Raw genomic sequence first — 17954 nt, 5'->3', positions numbered from 1 at the left:
GTGACAATATAATTAGGCACAAACCTTCAGTAATAGTCAGCCAGTCCCAGGAACAGTCTCACCTTCTTTTTGCAGTTTTATCAATTTGGGGCTGCACTTGCCCATGACCCAAGTGGAACTCCATATACTGTACCTAAACCTGTCCAATTGTAACTGGTTTGCTGTGAGCCCACTCACCACAGCAATCTCAGAACTGCCCTCAAATGCAGCATGGGCTGCTGCCAATCTTTGCTGTAAATAATTATATTATCCAAATAAGCAGCAGCATATGGAGCATGCAGTCTGAGAACTGAAAAACGTAGCCAGGGCCCCAAACAAACTGAATGGAAGGGTCACAAATTGGTGTAACCCAAATGGTGTGGAGAAGGCAGTTTTCTTAAGGAACATCGGCATTACGGGCAGGCCCGGATTACCCAATGGGCATTATGGGCACGGGCCCAGGGGCCCATGCGCACTTGGGGCCCAGGGGCCCATGCGCACTTGGGGCCCAAGCGAGGGGAAGATTTATTTATTTTTTTTAATTTTTTTTTCATTTCCGAAAACGGAGCGTATATTTGCACTACGTGCTGGCCCGGTGCCTGTCTTTTTAGCAAAAAGACGCTCGACACAAAATAACTACTGTAGCGTAAGGCGTGAGGTGCATGATGGTAGCTTTTGACGCGTTCGGCCAGAGTTCGAATCCGCCTTTTGCCGAACTCGCTCTTCTCCCTTTTCCCAACACATGCAGGTACTTACTGTTGGTGGTGACACATACGCGTGCATTTGAGCAACACTGGCAACAAAACTAGCACTAGTGTAATTGCTAAATAAGTTAATTGCCATTATGCAACGTTTTAGAAAAGTATGAATTAGCAGAATATCCAGTGTTATGAAAACAGTAGGTCAACATAACTACAATGCATTCTTTAATTCCCTGTCTTATTCTGCCCTCTCTGGCATATCAAAATTAATACAAACCTTAACATAAAGAGACGGACAGTGTTATTAACAGACAGTAAAAATCATACTAATAATACTATGTAAAAAAAATCTGATGAGCCCAGAATATAAACTCAACGTGTTTAATTACACGTTATAAGCATTGCCGAATACACTCAAATGAGATCGACTCAGAAAAGACGTCAATAAATGCACGTGTCACCTGCTACATCCTCTTTGTTGCATGCGCAAATTATGATCACTAATACAAAACAGGCGGATGCACTCTGTGCTTCATATCCTTCTGATTTAGATCAGAACCTTGCAGATGAAATTATCCAGTTCAGATACTTTATAGAGAGCGAGCAGGATAAGTCTCCTCAAAAACTGTTGCAGGTGCTCTTGAAACATGGTCTGCAATCAACTTTCCACAATGTGTTTGTAGCCCTACATATTTTTTTTGACACTGCCGGTTACAAATTCTGAAGGAGAAAGATCTTTTTCAAAATGGCAAGAATAAAAAATTTACTTAGAACAACACAAACACAAAAGCGCCTCAGTGCACTGTCACTGATGGCCATTGAATCTCAGCTGGACATGGACTTGGATTTTGATGACATTGTAACTGAGTTTGCTAACAGGAAAGCCTTTTTAAGGGCAGCCAGAGAGAGGAGAGGAGGAGAGACAGACAGACAGACAAAAATGTGAGGAGAGGAGGAGAAAGACAGACAGACAGACAAAAAAGTGAGGAGAGGAGGAGAAAGAAAGACAGACAGACCCTGAGGAGAGGAGGAGAAAGACAGACAGACAGACAGACAGACATACCCTGAGGAGAGGAGGAGAGGATGAGACAGACAGCCCCTGAGGAGAGGAGGAGAAAGACAGACAGACAGACAGACAGCCCCTGAGGAGAGGAGGAGAGCATGAGACAGACAGACAGACCCTGAGGAGAGGAGGAGAGGATGAGACAGACAGCCCCTGAAGAGAGGAGGAGAGGATGAGACAGACAGCCCCTGAGGAGAGGAGGAGAAAGACAGACCCTGAGACTGAGGAGAGGAGGAGAAAGACAGACAGATAGACAGACAGCCCCTGAGGAGAGGAGGAGAGCATGAGACAGACAGACAGACCCTGAGGAGAGGAGGAGGTATTGTGTGTGTGTGTATGTGTGTGTGTGTGAGAGAGAGAGAGAGAGAGAGAGAACAACTTACATGAAATATAGTATTATCAAAAAAAAAAAAAAACAAGCTGCTTTATTTTACATTTGATTTACATTTACATTTAGGGCATTTGACAGATGCTATTATCCAAAGCGACTTACATGTAGTACATTTGTCAATAGTTGGACAGGTCATACACCAGCAATTGTAATTTGTATTGTAAGCAACCAATATTATACCATAATACTTACAGCATCTTGTAATGTGTCTATCATTCAATCATCAAACAAAGTGCCATTAGGGGCCATGAATAATAAAGTGCTAAATACATAAGTGCAGAATTTTTTTTAGTATAAAGAAGAGAGAGTATAAAGAAGAGTAAAAAAGTTGAGTTAAGATGACCTATACTGTTTGCATCCTTTTCATCACAGGAAGAGGAGAGGGGGAGAGAGACGAAGAGCGGCAGCCCCTGTAGAGCCGAGGAGTAGAGGACAGGAGAGGAAGAGAGAGACAGACAGGAAAGCTACATTAATGGGTGTGTGTACGTGTTTGTGTGTTAATTATGGAAGAATTTGATTCATATAACTGGATTGGTAAAGGTGAGGCACTATGTGCTTGCATATGCCAGCTAGTTGCTCGCTATAGGTGTTACCAGCAAATAGTATCCAAAAATTCAAAAGCTTGATTGTGTGGGTGGGGTGGGGGGCCCTACAAGACATTGTGCCCAGGGGCCTCTGAATTCTTAATCCGGGCCTGATTACGGGGATCTGCCAATCTCTCTTTGTTAAATCCAGTATCTAATAAAAGCGAGATGTTCCCAACCAATCGAGCAGTTTGTCAATACAAGGTAATGGATATGCATCAAATTTCGACACCACGTTGACATTCCAGTAATCCACACAGAACCGAACTGAGCCATCGTTCTTAGATACCAAAACTACCAAGCTGGCCCGATCACTATGGGCTTTTTCTATTATCCCCATATCAAGCACAGACTTTAATTCTTCCCATACTACCCGTTTCTTGTATAGGGACAACTGTGTACCTCTACCCTGGGGGTTGTCTCGATGTGATGTTTTATGAGGTTAGTGAGGCTGGAGAGAGGCAAGAAGACGTCAGCAACCTCCATACTTTATAACGGTTAGAGGTGGTCTCCATAAGGGACCGAGATGAACTGATTGGCTTTTAGATTCACCTCTGGTCCTAATCCCCTCACTGTCCGGAACTACCTTTGCCCTGGATACGGGGACCGCCTCACTCCATGGTTTTAGTAGGTAGAGGTTGTAAATATGATGTGCCCCACCCCTATCTATACGTACTACCTCATAGTCGATATTCCCAACTCGTCTTGTGACCTCAAAGGGCCCTTGCTACTTTGCGAGTAATTTAGAATTTGATATAGGAAGCAATACAAGTACTTTATCTTCCGGTGCAAATTCCCATAGCCGAGCTCCCCTGTTATACAGCCGGAACTGACGGTCTTGCGCTTGTAGCAAATTTTCCTGTGATGGACACCCCAGTGTGTGGAGTTTTGCTCTCAGGTCAAGAACGTATTGAATTTCATTTTTACTCTGTGAAGGTCCCTCCTCCAAATTTTCCTTCATGACTTCTATAATGGCACAGGGTTTATGCCCATTTAAAAATGAAAATGGGAAAAACCCTGTGGAGGTTTGCGGGACCTCTTGCACAGCAAATAACAGGGGTTCAAGCCCTGCTCTCGGACATGCCCTGGGTCCCTGCAACCACAGCAGACTGGCCCAGGCCTCCTGCCCAATTATGTACGCCACCGCGGTGGTGCTGTCTGACTTGATCAAGATATGTTTGCCCTGAACTAGCGGGAGAAACCTCCACATGGCAAAGAAAACAGTCAGCAACTCCAGGCAGTTGATGTGCAAGCGCAGCGGGGTCCCTTTCCAATGGCCCGCAGCTGCGTGCCCATTCCACACAGCGCCCCAACCCAATCTGGAGGCGTCGGTCGTGACCAGGACGCGTCGAGACACCAGCTGCAAGGGGACTCCTGAGTCTGTCCAGGGTTTGAATGTTTGGCAGCAGGCGGGGGTTACCGTCACTCAAGACTCGAGTCTGTAGCCAGTGCTGAGCCAGTCTCATATGCATCAACCCCAGCGGCGCGACCACCGCGGAGGATGCCATATGCCCCAGGAGCTTCTGGAAAAGTTTTAAAGGGACCGTTGTGCCTGGCCTGAAGGTGGCGAGGCATTTCAGCACTGACTGCGCGTGCTCGTTGGTGAGGCGCGCTGACATTGAGACAGAGTCTAACTCCATGCCGAGAAAAGAGATGCTCTGAACCGGGGTGACCTTGCTCTTTTCCCAGTTGACCTGAAGCCCTAAACGGCTGAGGTGTCTGAGCACCTGGTCCCTGTGGGCGCTTAGTAACTCTCAGGAGTGGGCCAGGATGAGCCAGTCGTCGAGGTAGTTGAGTATGCGAATGCCAGCTTCTCGGAGCAGAGCAGGGGCTGCCTTTGTGACCTTTGTAAAGCCGCGAGGGGACAAGGACATGCCGAATGGGAGGACCTTGTACTGATACTCCTGTCCGTCGAATGCAAACCATAGAAAGGGTCGATGTTGAGGCAGTATTGAGAAGGGGAAGTACGCGTCCTACAGGTCTACCGCTGCAAACCAATCTAGATGCCAGATGCAAGTTAAAATATGTTTCTGCGTGAGCATTTTGAACGGGAGTTTGTGTAAGGCCTGGTTGAAAACTCTGCAAGTCCAAGATCGGTCATAAGACGCCTCCTTTCTTGGGTACAATGAAGTAAGGGCTGTAGAGACCGTTCTTCATCTCGGTTGGAGGGATAGGCTCTATCGTGTCTTTGAGCAAAAGGGTCGTGATTTCAATGCGACTGCTCTATGAAGCCCCCGCGAAGGGGGGGCTGGGGCCTGGCAAACTGAATTGTGTAACCAAGTCGGATGGTCCTGGCCAGCCAGCGAGACGGGTTGGGAAGTGAAAGCCACGCATTCAAGCTCCGTGCTAGGGGCACTAAAGGGACGATTATTTTTTATGTACCCGGCAGGGCTTCGCAGCGGGGCAGAGCAGGTAGTATGGCGTCAGGAGGCGAAAGTGCGTCCCGAGGCTCTGGTGCTGAGAAAAGACTCTAAGCACTTACATTGCTCTGCACACCCGGCAGGGGTGGGTTAGTGACTGAGGAGGAGGTCCAGTGACGGCGTCATCTAGACTCGTCAGAAACGGCCGGCTGTGGGACAGTCGCGGCTTGGCTGGAGGCGGGGTGTCCGCATCCAGGGGACTGTTGAGGTCTGGCGGCAGAGTGCCGTGAGAAAGGCATTTGCGGGCCAGGTGACCCAGAGACAAAGGTAATAGCTCTTTTATTGAGAATGTGGATACCGCAGCCCTGCTTTCTGAGGGGTGCGGCAAATTAAATAAACTCAAACAAGGATTCTCCTCCCGGCCCTCCACCGGGGGACAGAGTGGTCTTCTTACCAGCTCCGGAGTGAACATCTCGGTCTCTGGGTCAATTGTCTCAGGAGCGCCTGGGAGCCTTCTGGGACTGCTGTGAGATGGGGGGGCTTGTGCTTCCTGCGGGGTGCTCGACACGGGGGCCGAGAGCTGGGCCTAGGTTGAGGCGGAGCAACACATTTCTTAGCCGCAGGAGGATGCCCTCGGCGAGCAGACGGGGCTTGGCCCGTGGCGGCAGGGTTGCGGTGGGGCAGGATGTGTGAAATGGCCTCCGTCTGCTTCTTCGCCGCGGAGAACTGCTGGGCAAAGTCCTCGACGGTGTCGCCGAAGAGGCCAAACTGGGAGACCGGCGCGTTAAGGAAGCGCGTCTTGTCCGTCTCGCGCATCTCGAACAAGTTCAGCCACAGATGACGTTCCTGAACCACGAGAGTGGCCATCGCCTGCCCGAGTGACTGCTCTATGGCCTTCGTGGCCCTGACGGCGAGGTCGGTCGCTGAGCGCAGATCCTGCAGCACATCAGGATCAGGACTACCCTCTTGCAGATCTTTAAGTGCCTTGGCCTGGTGGACTTGCAGAAGGGCCATGGCATGCAGGGCGGAAGCGGTCTGTCCAGTGGCGCTGTAGGTTTTGGCGGTCAATGCCGACATGTCCTGCAGGCCTTGGACGCGAGCACAGGGTGACCCCGCCAGGTGGCGGCGTTCTCAGTGTATAGGTGGGACGCAACCGCCCTATCAACCTGGGGAATTGCCGTGTACCCGTGAGAGCTCCACGTCGAGGGTAGTGAGAGCGGATGAGTGAGGGGCTTTGTGACGAGCAGAGAGGGGTGCTCTCCATATAGTCGTCAGCTCATCATGCACCTCCGGGAAAAAAGGGACTGGGGGGCGTGGCTGTGAGCGGCGGGCAGACCCCAGGAACCAATCATCCAGCCACGACAGCTGTGGGGAGGACGCAGGGTTCCAGTCCAGCCCCAAGCTGGCGGCGGCCCGGGCAAGCATGTCAGACATCCGTGCGTCAGTCTCAGCCTGGGCGTGCTGGACCAAAAGCGGCAGCCCAGACGAGTGATACCAAGTTTAAATCGTTCTCACATAATCTTTTGATAGAAGTTAAAGCTCTGTCCCTTAGACTCTGAATTAGCAGGGAATAATACACTGATGCACCATAATCACCATTCCCAGAGTGTCTGCCACTTTAGTGGGGTGTATGCTACTCCCAAACATAGTACAGAGCAGGTGGCGCAGCTGTAAATACCTACGAAAAACTGAGATCTGGGAATCCCAAAATGTTGAACCAAATTTTCAAAGGATCTCAACACTCCACTCTCATAAAAGTCACTGTGTGTAGCAACCCCCTCACAATCCACTCTGACCAGCAGAAAGGGGACTTATTAATGCATAAATTGGGGTTAAGCAATAAATTTGAGTCAACATTAAAATAAATGTCCATACCGAGTGCAAATGCAAGATAACGGGGTGTAATTTAAATTCTCCAGTTTGTTTAATAGAAAGGCTTTGCAATTGTGAAATAAGGGCAAGAAGTTCCTGTTCAGTACAAAACCAGGGAGGGGCTCTCTCAGGTGGAAGCGATCAATGAGCCAAATATCTGAGACTGAATGCATAAAAAAAAAAAAAAGCCCACCTCACATCAGCCCATGTAATTTAAATAAAAAAAATGAAAACAGTGTAATCTGGGACGTTTACCATTCCAAATGAAGGACTTCGCTAACCTATCAAATTACTTGAAATAAGAGAGGGGGACAATCTATAGGGAGATGGGAATATAGAGAGGGAATTTTGGAATACAATAAATTTTAATAAAATTAAGCTTCCCAATCATAGATAAATGTAATGAAGCCCACATAGCTCGAAAACCTTTTTATTAAAGGGTCAAAATTAACTAACTAAATCACACAAATTTGCTGAGAATAAAATACCCAAATACTTCATGCCCTGTTTGGTCCACTGAAAGGTGCCCATCTGAAAAGCAGTTACTGGGCAGGAAATTATTCTGTAGAAGCAAGGCATAGATCTAGAAGTGTTGGAGATGAATAATAAAATATCATATGTGTAAAGCAAAAGTTTAAGAGCCACACCTCCCGCCATCACCCCTGGAAAATCATCTTCCTTTGTTATCGCGGCTGCTAATGTTTCCAGGGCAAGACAGAACAATAATGTGGAAATAGGGCAACCATGTCGGGTTCCCCTATCCAGAGTAAAATAATCAGAAATTAATTAATTTTTTTGTACCATTGCTACCGTGTGTCAAAAAAGTAACTTAATCCATCAAATAAAAGTATTCCTGAACCCGTATATTTCCAAATTTTTAAAAGATAATCCCATTCTACTATATCAAATGCCTTTTTGGCGTCAAGTGAGATGGTAGTGATCGAAGTCTGATCATTCACCACTGACCACATGATATTAATGAAACGCCATGTTATCAGAAGAGCTGCAGCCCTGAGTAAACGCCTCCTGATCAACAGCCATGGCCAAAAGTATTGGCAGTGACATAAATTTTGTGTTTTGCCAAGTTTGATGCTTCAGTATTTGTAGATCATTTTTTTTCACATGTTTCTATGGTATACTGGAAAACAATAATAAGCATTTCATGAGTTTTAAAGGCTTTTATTGGGAAAAAACATTCAATATATCCAAAGAATCAATATTTACAGTGTTGTTCTTCATAACCTCTGCAAATCACTCTGGCATGCTGGATATAAGATTCTGGGCCAAATCCTGACTGATGGCGACAAATTCTTGCCTTATTAGTGCTCAGAGTTGATCACAATTTGTGGGCTTCTGCTTGTCCTCTCGCCTTTTGAGGATTGACCACAGGTTCTCTATGGGATTAAGATCTGGGGAGTTGCCTGGCCACGGATCCAAAATTTCAATGTAATGATCTCCGAGCCACTTCATTATCACTCTTGCCTTGTGACATGGTGGTCCATCATGCTGGAAAATGCATGGATCATCACCAAATTGCTCCTGGATCGTTGGGAGAAGTTGCATTTGCAGGATGTTTTGATACCATTCTTTATTCATGGCAGTGTTTTTGGGCAGAATTGTGAGAGAGCCTACTCCCTGTGATGAAAAGCAACCCCACACATGGATGGTCTCAGGATGCTTCACTGATGCACAACACAGGACTCATGGTAGCGTTCACCTTTTCTTCTCCGGACTATCGATTTTCCAGATGTCCCAAACAGTCGGAAGGGGGTTTAATCACAGAAAATAACTTTGCACCATCTTCTGCTGTCCAATCCTTGTACTTCCTGCAGAATTTCAGTCTGTCCTTGATGTTTTTCTTGGAGAGAAGTGGCTTCTTTGCCCTTCTTGACACCAGGCCATTGTCCAATTGTCCCAATATTGAGCAAGTTCTGCACTGATGGTGACACGATTCTGTAGCTGATTCCTCAGGAGGAAACGGTCCTGGCACTTGCTGGACAGCCTTCGGTCCTGGCGCTGGGATGTCCTGAAGCCTTCTTCACTGCAGTTGAACATCTCTCCTTAAAGTTCTCGATGATCCGGTAAATGGTTCTTTCAGGTGCAATATTCTTTGCAGCAATTTCCTTGCATGTGAGGCCATTTTGATGCAAAGCGATGATGGCTGCACGTCTTTTTTAGAGGTAACCATTGCTAAAAAGAACACAATGATTGGAAACACTTCTTCCCTCATTGTATAGCAATCAGTCTGCTCTTATAATCCAATCAGAATGATAGAGTGATTTCACCTGACTAGTACTCGTTCACACTTTCCCAGGTGCTGCTGATATAATCAGTAAAATGATGTTAGCTGGTCATTTTGTGCCAGGGCCGAAAAACTGTGAAATTTGGGTTTTTGTGAAAGTAATTTTTTTTGGCCAATGAAGCTTTTTGCAATTATTTAAAATGCATCTGATCACTCTGCACAATAATCTAGAAACAATGTGAATCAACACTACAACAACTGAAGCAGAAATCTTTGCAAAACACAAAATTGATGTCACTGCCAATACTTTTGGCCACTGCTTTATATGTATAAGAGATGTCATAACTTCTAAAAAAAAATGTTGAATATTTTTACATCTAGCTGGATCAGACAAATTGGATGGTAACTCTTTCACTCGTTGGATCTATGTCTTTAAGAATCAGACTGATCCGGGCTTGTGTCATGGTTGGCAGAAAACAGCGTGAGCACTTAAGGGTTTTCACCAGTATGAATTCCCTCATGTGTTTTCAGGTCTTGTGACTGAGTAAAACTCTTTCCACAGTGTGAGCACAGGTAAGGTTTTTCTCCAGTATGGATTCTCTCGTGTGTTTTCAGGTTATGTGAGTGATTGAAACTCTTTCCACAGTGTGAGCACTTGTAAGGTTTTTCTCCAGTATGAATTCTCTCGTGTGTTTTCAGGTTATGTGACTGACTGAAACTCTTTCCACAGTGTGAGCACTTGTAAGGTTTTTCTCCAGTATGGATTCTCTCATGTTTTTTCAGGTATTCTGACCCAGTGAAACTCTTTCCACAGTGTGAGCATGTGTAAGGTTTTTCTCCAGTATGGATTCTCTCATGTGTTTTCATGTGTTCTAACCGAGTGAAACTCTTTCCACAGTGTGAGCATGTGTAAGGTTTTTCTCCAGTATGAATTCTCTCATGTTTTTTCAGGTGTCCTGACCCAGTGAATCTCTTTCCACAGTGTGAGCATGTGTAAGGTTTTTCTCCAGTATGAATTCTCTCATGTGTTTTGAGGTCTTGCGACTGAATGAAACTCTTTTCACAATGTGAGCACTTGTAAGGTTTTTCTCCAGTATGACTTCTCTCGTGTTTTTTCAGGTAATCTAACCAGGTGAATCTCTTTTCGCAGTGTGAGCACTTGTAAGGTTTTTCTCCAGTATGAATTCTCTCATGTGTTTTCAGGTCTTGCAACTGAATGAAACTCTTTTCACAATGTGAGCACTTGTAAGGTTTTTCTCCAGTATGGATTCTCTCATGTGATTTCAGGTGTTCTGACCTGGTGAAACTCTTTTCACAGTGTGAGCACTTGTAAGGTTTTTCTCCAGTATGAATTCTCTCATGTGTTTTCAGGTGTTCTGACCTGGTGAAACTCTTTTCACAGTGTGAGCACTTGTAAGGTTTTTCTCCAGTATGAATTCTCTCATGTTTTTTCAGGTCTTGTGACTGAGTGAAACTCTTTCCACAGTGTGAGCACTTGTAAGGTTTTTCTCCAGTATGAATTCTCTCGTGTGCTTTCAGGTTTTGTGACAGAGTGAAACTCTTTTCACAGTGTGAGCACTTGTAAGGTTTTTCTACAGTATGGATTCTCTTGTGTGTTTTCAGGTCTTGTGCCTTACTGAAGTGCTTTCCACAATTTGAGCAGGTGAAAGTACTTTTGGCTGCTCTTCTTTTCTGGTTTTCTGGTGATAAATTCTTCTTAATCTCTGAGCAAGTTGTGAGATCATGAGGTTTCTGACACTGACGTTCCTCATCCACTTCTTGACATTGCACCTTCACTTCCATCAGCTCTACAATAAACACAGTAAATGGACAAATATCAATTCAAGTGGACAAATGTAAAAAGTAATCAAATTGAACCATAATTCAATGCCAGAACACAACAAATGTCCAGTATTAATGTGATATTTTCTGTGCAAGCGGTATTTATTTGTACCGTTTATTCCACCTAATAACTGCATTTAATGATTATAGTCATCAGGGTTTGAAATTAACACCTAACCACCCTGGAAATCAGCAGTAGCTGTATTTCTTTCACTCTTATTAGCCACTTTGGCAGGTGATTTTTTTTAGGGTTTTTCCTACATTGAAAATTCTGTGAAAGTTGGGCCAATGTCAAAGCTAATTTTATTGTAGTCATCTCACGTTTGGTGCTTTATAAGCACTAAATATGCTGCTAATATCAGATATGTGCACCTGTGAAGGCAGAATGAAGTGTGGTTTTATGTCAGGAATGCAAACTACTCACCTTTTAGATAGTCGCCTTTTTTTAAAGCTAATGATAAAATGGGTAATAATAATAATAAATATAGTTGCAAGCAGCGATACTGGGGTCAAGCCAATTATTGGCACCATGAACAGCAAAAGAAGCTTTGTGACATGTTTTTGGTTATAGTCTGATGAACAGTGTATGAGGAGTTAGAAAAAGAAAACTTTCAATATAAAATAACAGATTTAGTTTAAAATTAACAAAAAATACCTAATTCTTAGAATATTTGTCCAGTATATGGTGCTGTTCTGAAACTGCTCAGGTATAATTTGGGCATGATGGTTATCATGCAGGAAAGCTTTCAAGAGTTATAAGCCAGAATAGCCATTTTCTATCTCCTGACCAGTAGGGGGCAGTGTGCTAAAACATTGCAAGTAAAATCAGGGCCTAATGGTGATGACACATGCCAAGTTTCGTCCCAATTCCTCAAAGTGATGCGGAGATACAGCCTCAAGTTTGGGTGTGCCACAACAAAAATATTACAGATCAGGTGATGTTTTTAGAATCCTAGCCCACACTCCCTCCTCGAATACCAAGTTTAAATCTTTCTCCCATAATCTCTTGAGAGAAGTTGAAGCTCTGTCCCCCAGACTTTGAATTAACAGGGAGTAATACACTGATGCCTCATGACCCATGTCCAAACCTTTTCATGACCCACCACTCCCAGACTATTTGCCGCCTTAAGGGGCGGGGGGGGGGATGCTTCTCCTAAATATATATTTAAATGTTGCCTCAAGTTTATGGCTTAACCCCAATTTATGTATTAATAAGTCCCCTTTCTGCTGGTCAGTGTGGATTGTGAGGGGGGTTACTACCCTCTGGGACCTTTATGAGAGTGGAGTGCTGAGATCCTTTAAAAATCTAGTTCAAAATTTTGGGATTCCCAGATCTCCGTTCTTTAGATATTTACAGCTGCGACACCTGCTAGATACTCTGGGAGTGGTGATTACTGCTTTTGGAAATGGTCATGAGGCATCAGTGTATTACTCCCTTTTAAGTCAGAGTCGGGGTGACGGAGCTTCAATTTCTCTCAAGAGATTATAGGAGAAAGATTTAAATTTGGAACCGGAGGAGGGTTTTGAAAGGAACTGTTTTGAATGATAAAAAGACTGTAAAATGACAGTCGATTGACATGAAAATGTAAATCATTAAAAGGAAGAAACATACCAGAAGAAATATAATCTTCATCATCTCTCTGTTGTTCCTCTACAGTGATTTCTTCATTTATCTCCTCCAGCTTCACTTCAATCTTCGCTGGTATCTGCAGCATCTGCTGTTCCCCAGCATTACTGACAGAAGTCTGAGACTCTGTGGAGGTTTGACCGTCATCATCTTCATAACTCTGTTTTTCCTCTACTTTGATTTCTCCACTCATCTTCATCAGGTTCCTGCAGTCCAGCAGCTTCACTGAACACATCTTCGCTGGTGTCTGAAGCATCTGCTGTTCTCCAGCATTACAGACAGAAGTCAGAGTTTCTGTGAAGGTTTGATCATCATCATCTTCCTTACTCTGTTGTTCCTCTACTGTGTTTTCTTCTTTTACCTCCTCCTGCTTCACTTCAGTCTTCACTGGTATCTGCAGCATCTGCTGTTCACCAGCATTACTGACAGAATCAAGAGACTCTGTGGAGGTTTGATTATCTTCATCATCATCATCATTATTCTGTTGTTCCTCTACTTTGATTTCTCCTCTCATCTTCATCAGGTTCCTGCAGTCCAGCAGCTTGACTGAACATATCTTCACTGGTGTCTGCAGCATCTGTTGTTCTCCAGCATTACAGACAGAAGTCAGAGACTCTGTGGAGGTTTGATCACCCTGATTACCGTCAGTAGAACAGAGTAAAGTGAGCTGTGAGTCCTGTGTGTCTCTGGATCTCTGTTCAGAGAGTTTGTCCAGCAGTCGCTGTGGTGTGGACTGATCTCTGCCGCTCCACACTGAATCCTGACATTCTGTGGAGGTCCCATCAGTCACACACACTGAAGATTGACAGGAAACATTTTCCAGCTCCTGACAAACACAACACAATCACATCTGTACCGTTCATCATATCACATCATTTGAAAGCTTACAATCTCAACTTAAGGATGAAATGAATGTTTAACCTGTAACCTGTCGTCTCTCTCCATCAGTTTTGTCTTCAGTGACGTCACCTCTTTCTTCAGCTGAGAGATTTCTGAGATGAAATCATCAATATCCAGCATGGACAGATCAGTTCCTACTGATTTATAGCAGATCACATCCACCTGCTCTCTCATGATGAACATCTAAACACAAAAACATCATCATTACAATGAACTGACATTCATCAATCTCAAAAAGATTATTATAGGATTATACACAAGAACTTTGTTGTTGTGTTTAATGGGGCTTTTACATCTCCTACTGGACTGGAGTGTGGATGCATTTGGGAAAACGAATTTTGGGTTTTATTGTAAAATTTTGGTGACTTTAGGAGCCGTTTTTTTTAGTACTCTTGTGTAGCACTAATGTAAATACAGATTGTTACACACACATCATATACACATCGATGGATGCTCCTTATAGTAGACAAAGTGGATGGAAACTAGATTATTGACAAACTCTATATTTTTATACATTGGAACTCTATTTTAAAATGGCATGATTTTTAAATACATTTTTAAATTATGTTAAAGCATTCATGAAATGCTCTTTTTTTATATAGTTTTATTATCTTTCATCAGCTCCACTGATAAAGTTAGTAAAGTTTTTTTTTGCATTAAAACATTTCGGGCGTCCTGGGTAGCTTAGCGAGGATTGACTCTGACTACCACCCCTGGAGTCACGAGTTTGAAGTCAGGTCTACTAAGCTACCAAATTGGCCCAGTTGCTAGGGAGGGTAGAGTAACATGGAATAACCTCCTCGTGGTCGCTATAATGTGGTTCTCGCTCTCGGTGGGGCACGTGGTGAGTTGTGCGTGGATGCCTCCACGTGTGTTACATCTCCACGGTAACGTGCTCAACAATTCACTAGATAAGATGGCCGGTTTGACGGTCTCAGACACGGAGGCAGCTGACCTTCGTCCTCCCCCACCCGGATTGGCATTCCAAATTTGGAAGATAAAGGGGAGAAAAACATAAATAGTTTTCATCTTTCACTTTTGTTTTAGAATAAACTCAGTTTTCAGTTTCATAAACTCATCGTTTTCCAAAGTATGTGATAATGGAACGTTTTCGGTTGTGGAAAACGAGAAACGTAAACGTAGCTAAATTAATGAGATTCATCACCCGCCACCGTTGAGTCACTAGGTCACCATGAGGACTTGGAGCACATTAGGAATTTGGTATTCCAAATTTGGGAGAGAAAAAATGTATACATTTCACTCCCTCTCTGGCCTGACATCGATCAAGTTTTGTGTTCCCTCAAAATAAAATTTGCCATGATTTTACTAAAGTATCCATATTTTAACAATGATATTCGTAGTGAAAATATAATACTACAGGAAATGGAAAACTGTGGTTAATGTTGTGTTATTATGGTTTGACCACAAATATCATAGTTTAACTGGTTACTGTAGTAGTTTAATCATGGTATTTGAAGTAAACCCATAATAATCACAAGATTAACCATGATACATCTATAGTCAAATAAAAACACACTGAAGCCTAAAAACATACAATACAAAATCATGGCTTTACTATAGTAGTTACAATGACAGTGTGATGTTTTTGCTCTGAAACATGGTTTTACTATAGTAATATTGTAGTAAACATGACTGAGGTGGGACATGTTTGTTTTAGTTTCTTTAGCACCAAAACCATGTTTTAATAAAGATTATTCATGGTTAATCTTGTGATTACTTTGGTTTTATTACAAATACAATGGTTAAATTACCTCAGAAATCACAGTTAAACTACAGTTATTGTAGTAAAACCAGAATAATCACAAAATTATGTTTTTTTTTGTTTGTTTTCTTTTATCGTCAGTATTAGTTTTCCTGTAGTATTATAGATTCACTACGGATATAATGGTTAAAATATGGTTACTGTAGTAAAATCATGGTAAATTTATAGCGAGAGGCAGTAAAACTATTTCAGAAAACAAATTCCCCCTGAAGGGGCTCCGAAGTTTTTTGTTTGTTTCTCCTGCAACTGAATATTTTAAAGAGTCCGTCACAAAACCGCCAAAAACGACGATAATAATCTTCTATTGCGACCATTAAAACGCCAAAGAGAGAAAAACAACATCCTCAGAACACAACCTCACAAACATAATCTCACAAATGAAGTTAAACACATTCAAACACTTACAGATAAATTCTTCTTCTTCTCGTGTTTAATGGCGCTTTTGCGTCTCCTGCTGGACTTCTTCTTTGTTACGTTTAATGGCGGGTGGCAACCAGCATTATGGTGCATTACCGCCACCTACTATGTTGGAGTGTGGGCCAGAGCTTTCCTTCCCTTGAAGAAACAAAATAAATAAAACTAATAATAGTAATAATACTAATAATATTTCCTGCCCCTAAATTCTATTTATCAATCCAGTTTCTCTCAAATAACAGAATAACTTCCCTACTTCAATATCAAAAACATTTTTTAGACTTAATTCTTCCTGTTCAAACTTTCTACTTTCCTCCCTTAATCCTTCCCGCTCTCGAGAGAATTTTTGACAGTGAAGAATTACATGCTCAACTGACTCCTCTATTTGGCAATGTTCACACACTCCTGAAGGGTGTTTATTTATTAAGTGCAAAGTTTTATTAAGCCTAGTATGTCCTACCCTTAGCCTTGTCAAGATGTTCTCCTCTTTATTGTTTCTTCTGGCTATCCTTCCTGTACCCACATCTTGCTGTAATATATAGAGATGTCGCCCTGTGTTTCCTGTATCCCAACTGTTCTGCCACTCCTTAATGATGTTTCGTTTGATTATTCCTTTAGCTTCAGACTTACTGAGTGGAACGCACAAAACCTCCTCCTGCAGCAGAGCCTGTTTTGCTAATGCATCCACATCTTCATTTCCCTTAATCCCTCTGTGTGCTGGAATCCACATAAATATTACCTGAATGTTCATATTTTTAATTCTGTACAATGTTTCATAGATCTCATTTACTATATCTTTACTTAGATGTAAATGACTGCAGTGACATTAATGCAGAGCATGAGTCTGTACATAAAATAACTTTTTTAATTTGTATTTCTTCTACCTTCTGTAATGCTATTACAATTGCCAACATCTCTACTGTATACACTGATAGATGATCTGAAGTCCTTCTTTTACCAGAAACATGCAATGTAGGAATACTAAAACCAAAACCTGTTTTCCCTGTATTAGGATCCTTGGATCCATCTGTATATATTTGAACATATGTTTGATATAGTGTTTGTATTCTATCTTCCACCAGTACTGCAATATTTCCAAATCCTTTTTGACCCTGCATTTTTCCCAGGAAATATAAATCTTCTGACACTGGAGGAAACAACCAAGGTGGTGTCACTGATAATGGCACTGTCGGGATATATCCTCCTTGATTTAATGTCATGTCTCCAGCTATTTCCTCACATCTCCATGCAAAGCATCCCCGTTTAGCTCTTTCACTCTCCCAACATGGGAGAAGTATCTTAGTTGTAGGATGTCGATCCCCAGAATGCCCTTGTAAATTTATCCAGTAGTGCATCATTAACTGCTTACGTCTAATGTGCAACGGCAATTCCCCCATCTCAACCTGAAGAGCAGCCACAGGAGTTGTTTTCACAGCCCCACAGCATAGTCTTAGAGCTTGAGCTTGCACCACATCCAACTTCTTTAATGTCGTTTTTGCTGCCGATACATAAGCAATGCTCCCGTAATATAATACTGATCTTATCAATGCTATATACACATTTTTATACATTTTAGCAGCCCTACTTGCCCCCCATTCTGACCCTGTTATGCATCTCATCACATTTAGTATCTTTTTACACTTGGTATTTATCCTTCTAATATGTTCCTTCCATGTTAACTTATCATCAAACCACATACCCAAAAACCTAAAAACTTTTACTTGCTCTATATCTTGTACATCCATCTTTACCTGAGCCTCAACCCCTCTCTTTCTAGTGAAAAATACAGTCTTGGTCTTCCCAATTGCAAACTTAAATCCCCATGCAATTGACCATCTCTCCACCACATTAATTGCCTCTTGCATTTTACCTTTAATATGATTAATGTTCCTTCCCCTTTTCCATAAGGCTCCATCATCAGCAAACAGTGACTGTCCGAAATCCCCCTGCACTTGTGAAAAACATCATTAATCATTATGGAAAAGAGTATAGGGCTAATAACACTGCCTTGAGGAGTACCATTCTCTACCATGTATCTTCTTGAAACAGCTGTCCCAATTCTTACTTGTATACTTCTCTCATCCAAGAATCCCTTAATCCAATTATATGTCCTACCTGCTATTCCTATAATTTTTAATTTTATCATTACTCCCTCCTTCCAAACCATATCGTAGGCTTTTTCTACATCAAAGAACA

General features: G+C 42.8%; 1 protein-coding gene across 1 annotated transcript in view; it reads right to left on the bottom strand.

Moving 5' to 3' along the window:
* Positions 1 to 17954, bottom strand: part of LOC127618936 (uncharacterized) — a 163607-nt gene that overhangs the window by 62339 nt on the left and 83314 nt on the right. The window contains 5 exon segments of the mRNA XM_052091638.1: positions 9753 to 11000; positions 12647 to 13487; positions 13583 to 13744; positions 15750 to 15863; positions 16219 to 16475. Coding sequence (XP_051947598.1) covers positions 9753 to 11000; positions 12647 to 13487; positions 13583 to 13744; positions 15750 to 15863; positions 16219 to 16475 — 2622 coding nt within the window.

This window comes from Xyrauchen texanus, chromosome 25, assembly GCF_025860055.1.
Source record: "Xyrauchen texanus isolate HMW12.3.18 chromosome 25, RBS_HiC_50CHRs, whole genome shotgun sequence".
Taxonomy (NCBI): Eukaryota; Metazoa; Chordata; class Actinopteri; order Cypriniformes; family Catostomidae; genus Xyrauchen; species Xyrauchen texanus.
Note: the sequence above shows the minus strand (reverse complement) of the source record. Positions and strands in the feature narration are given on the sequence as shown.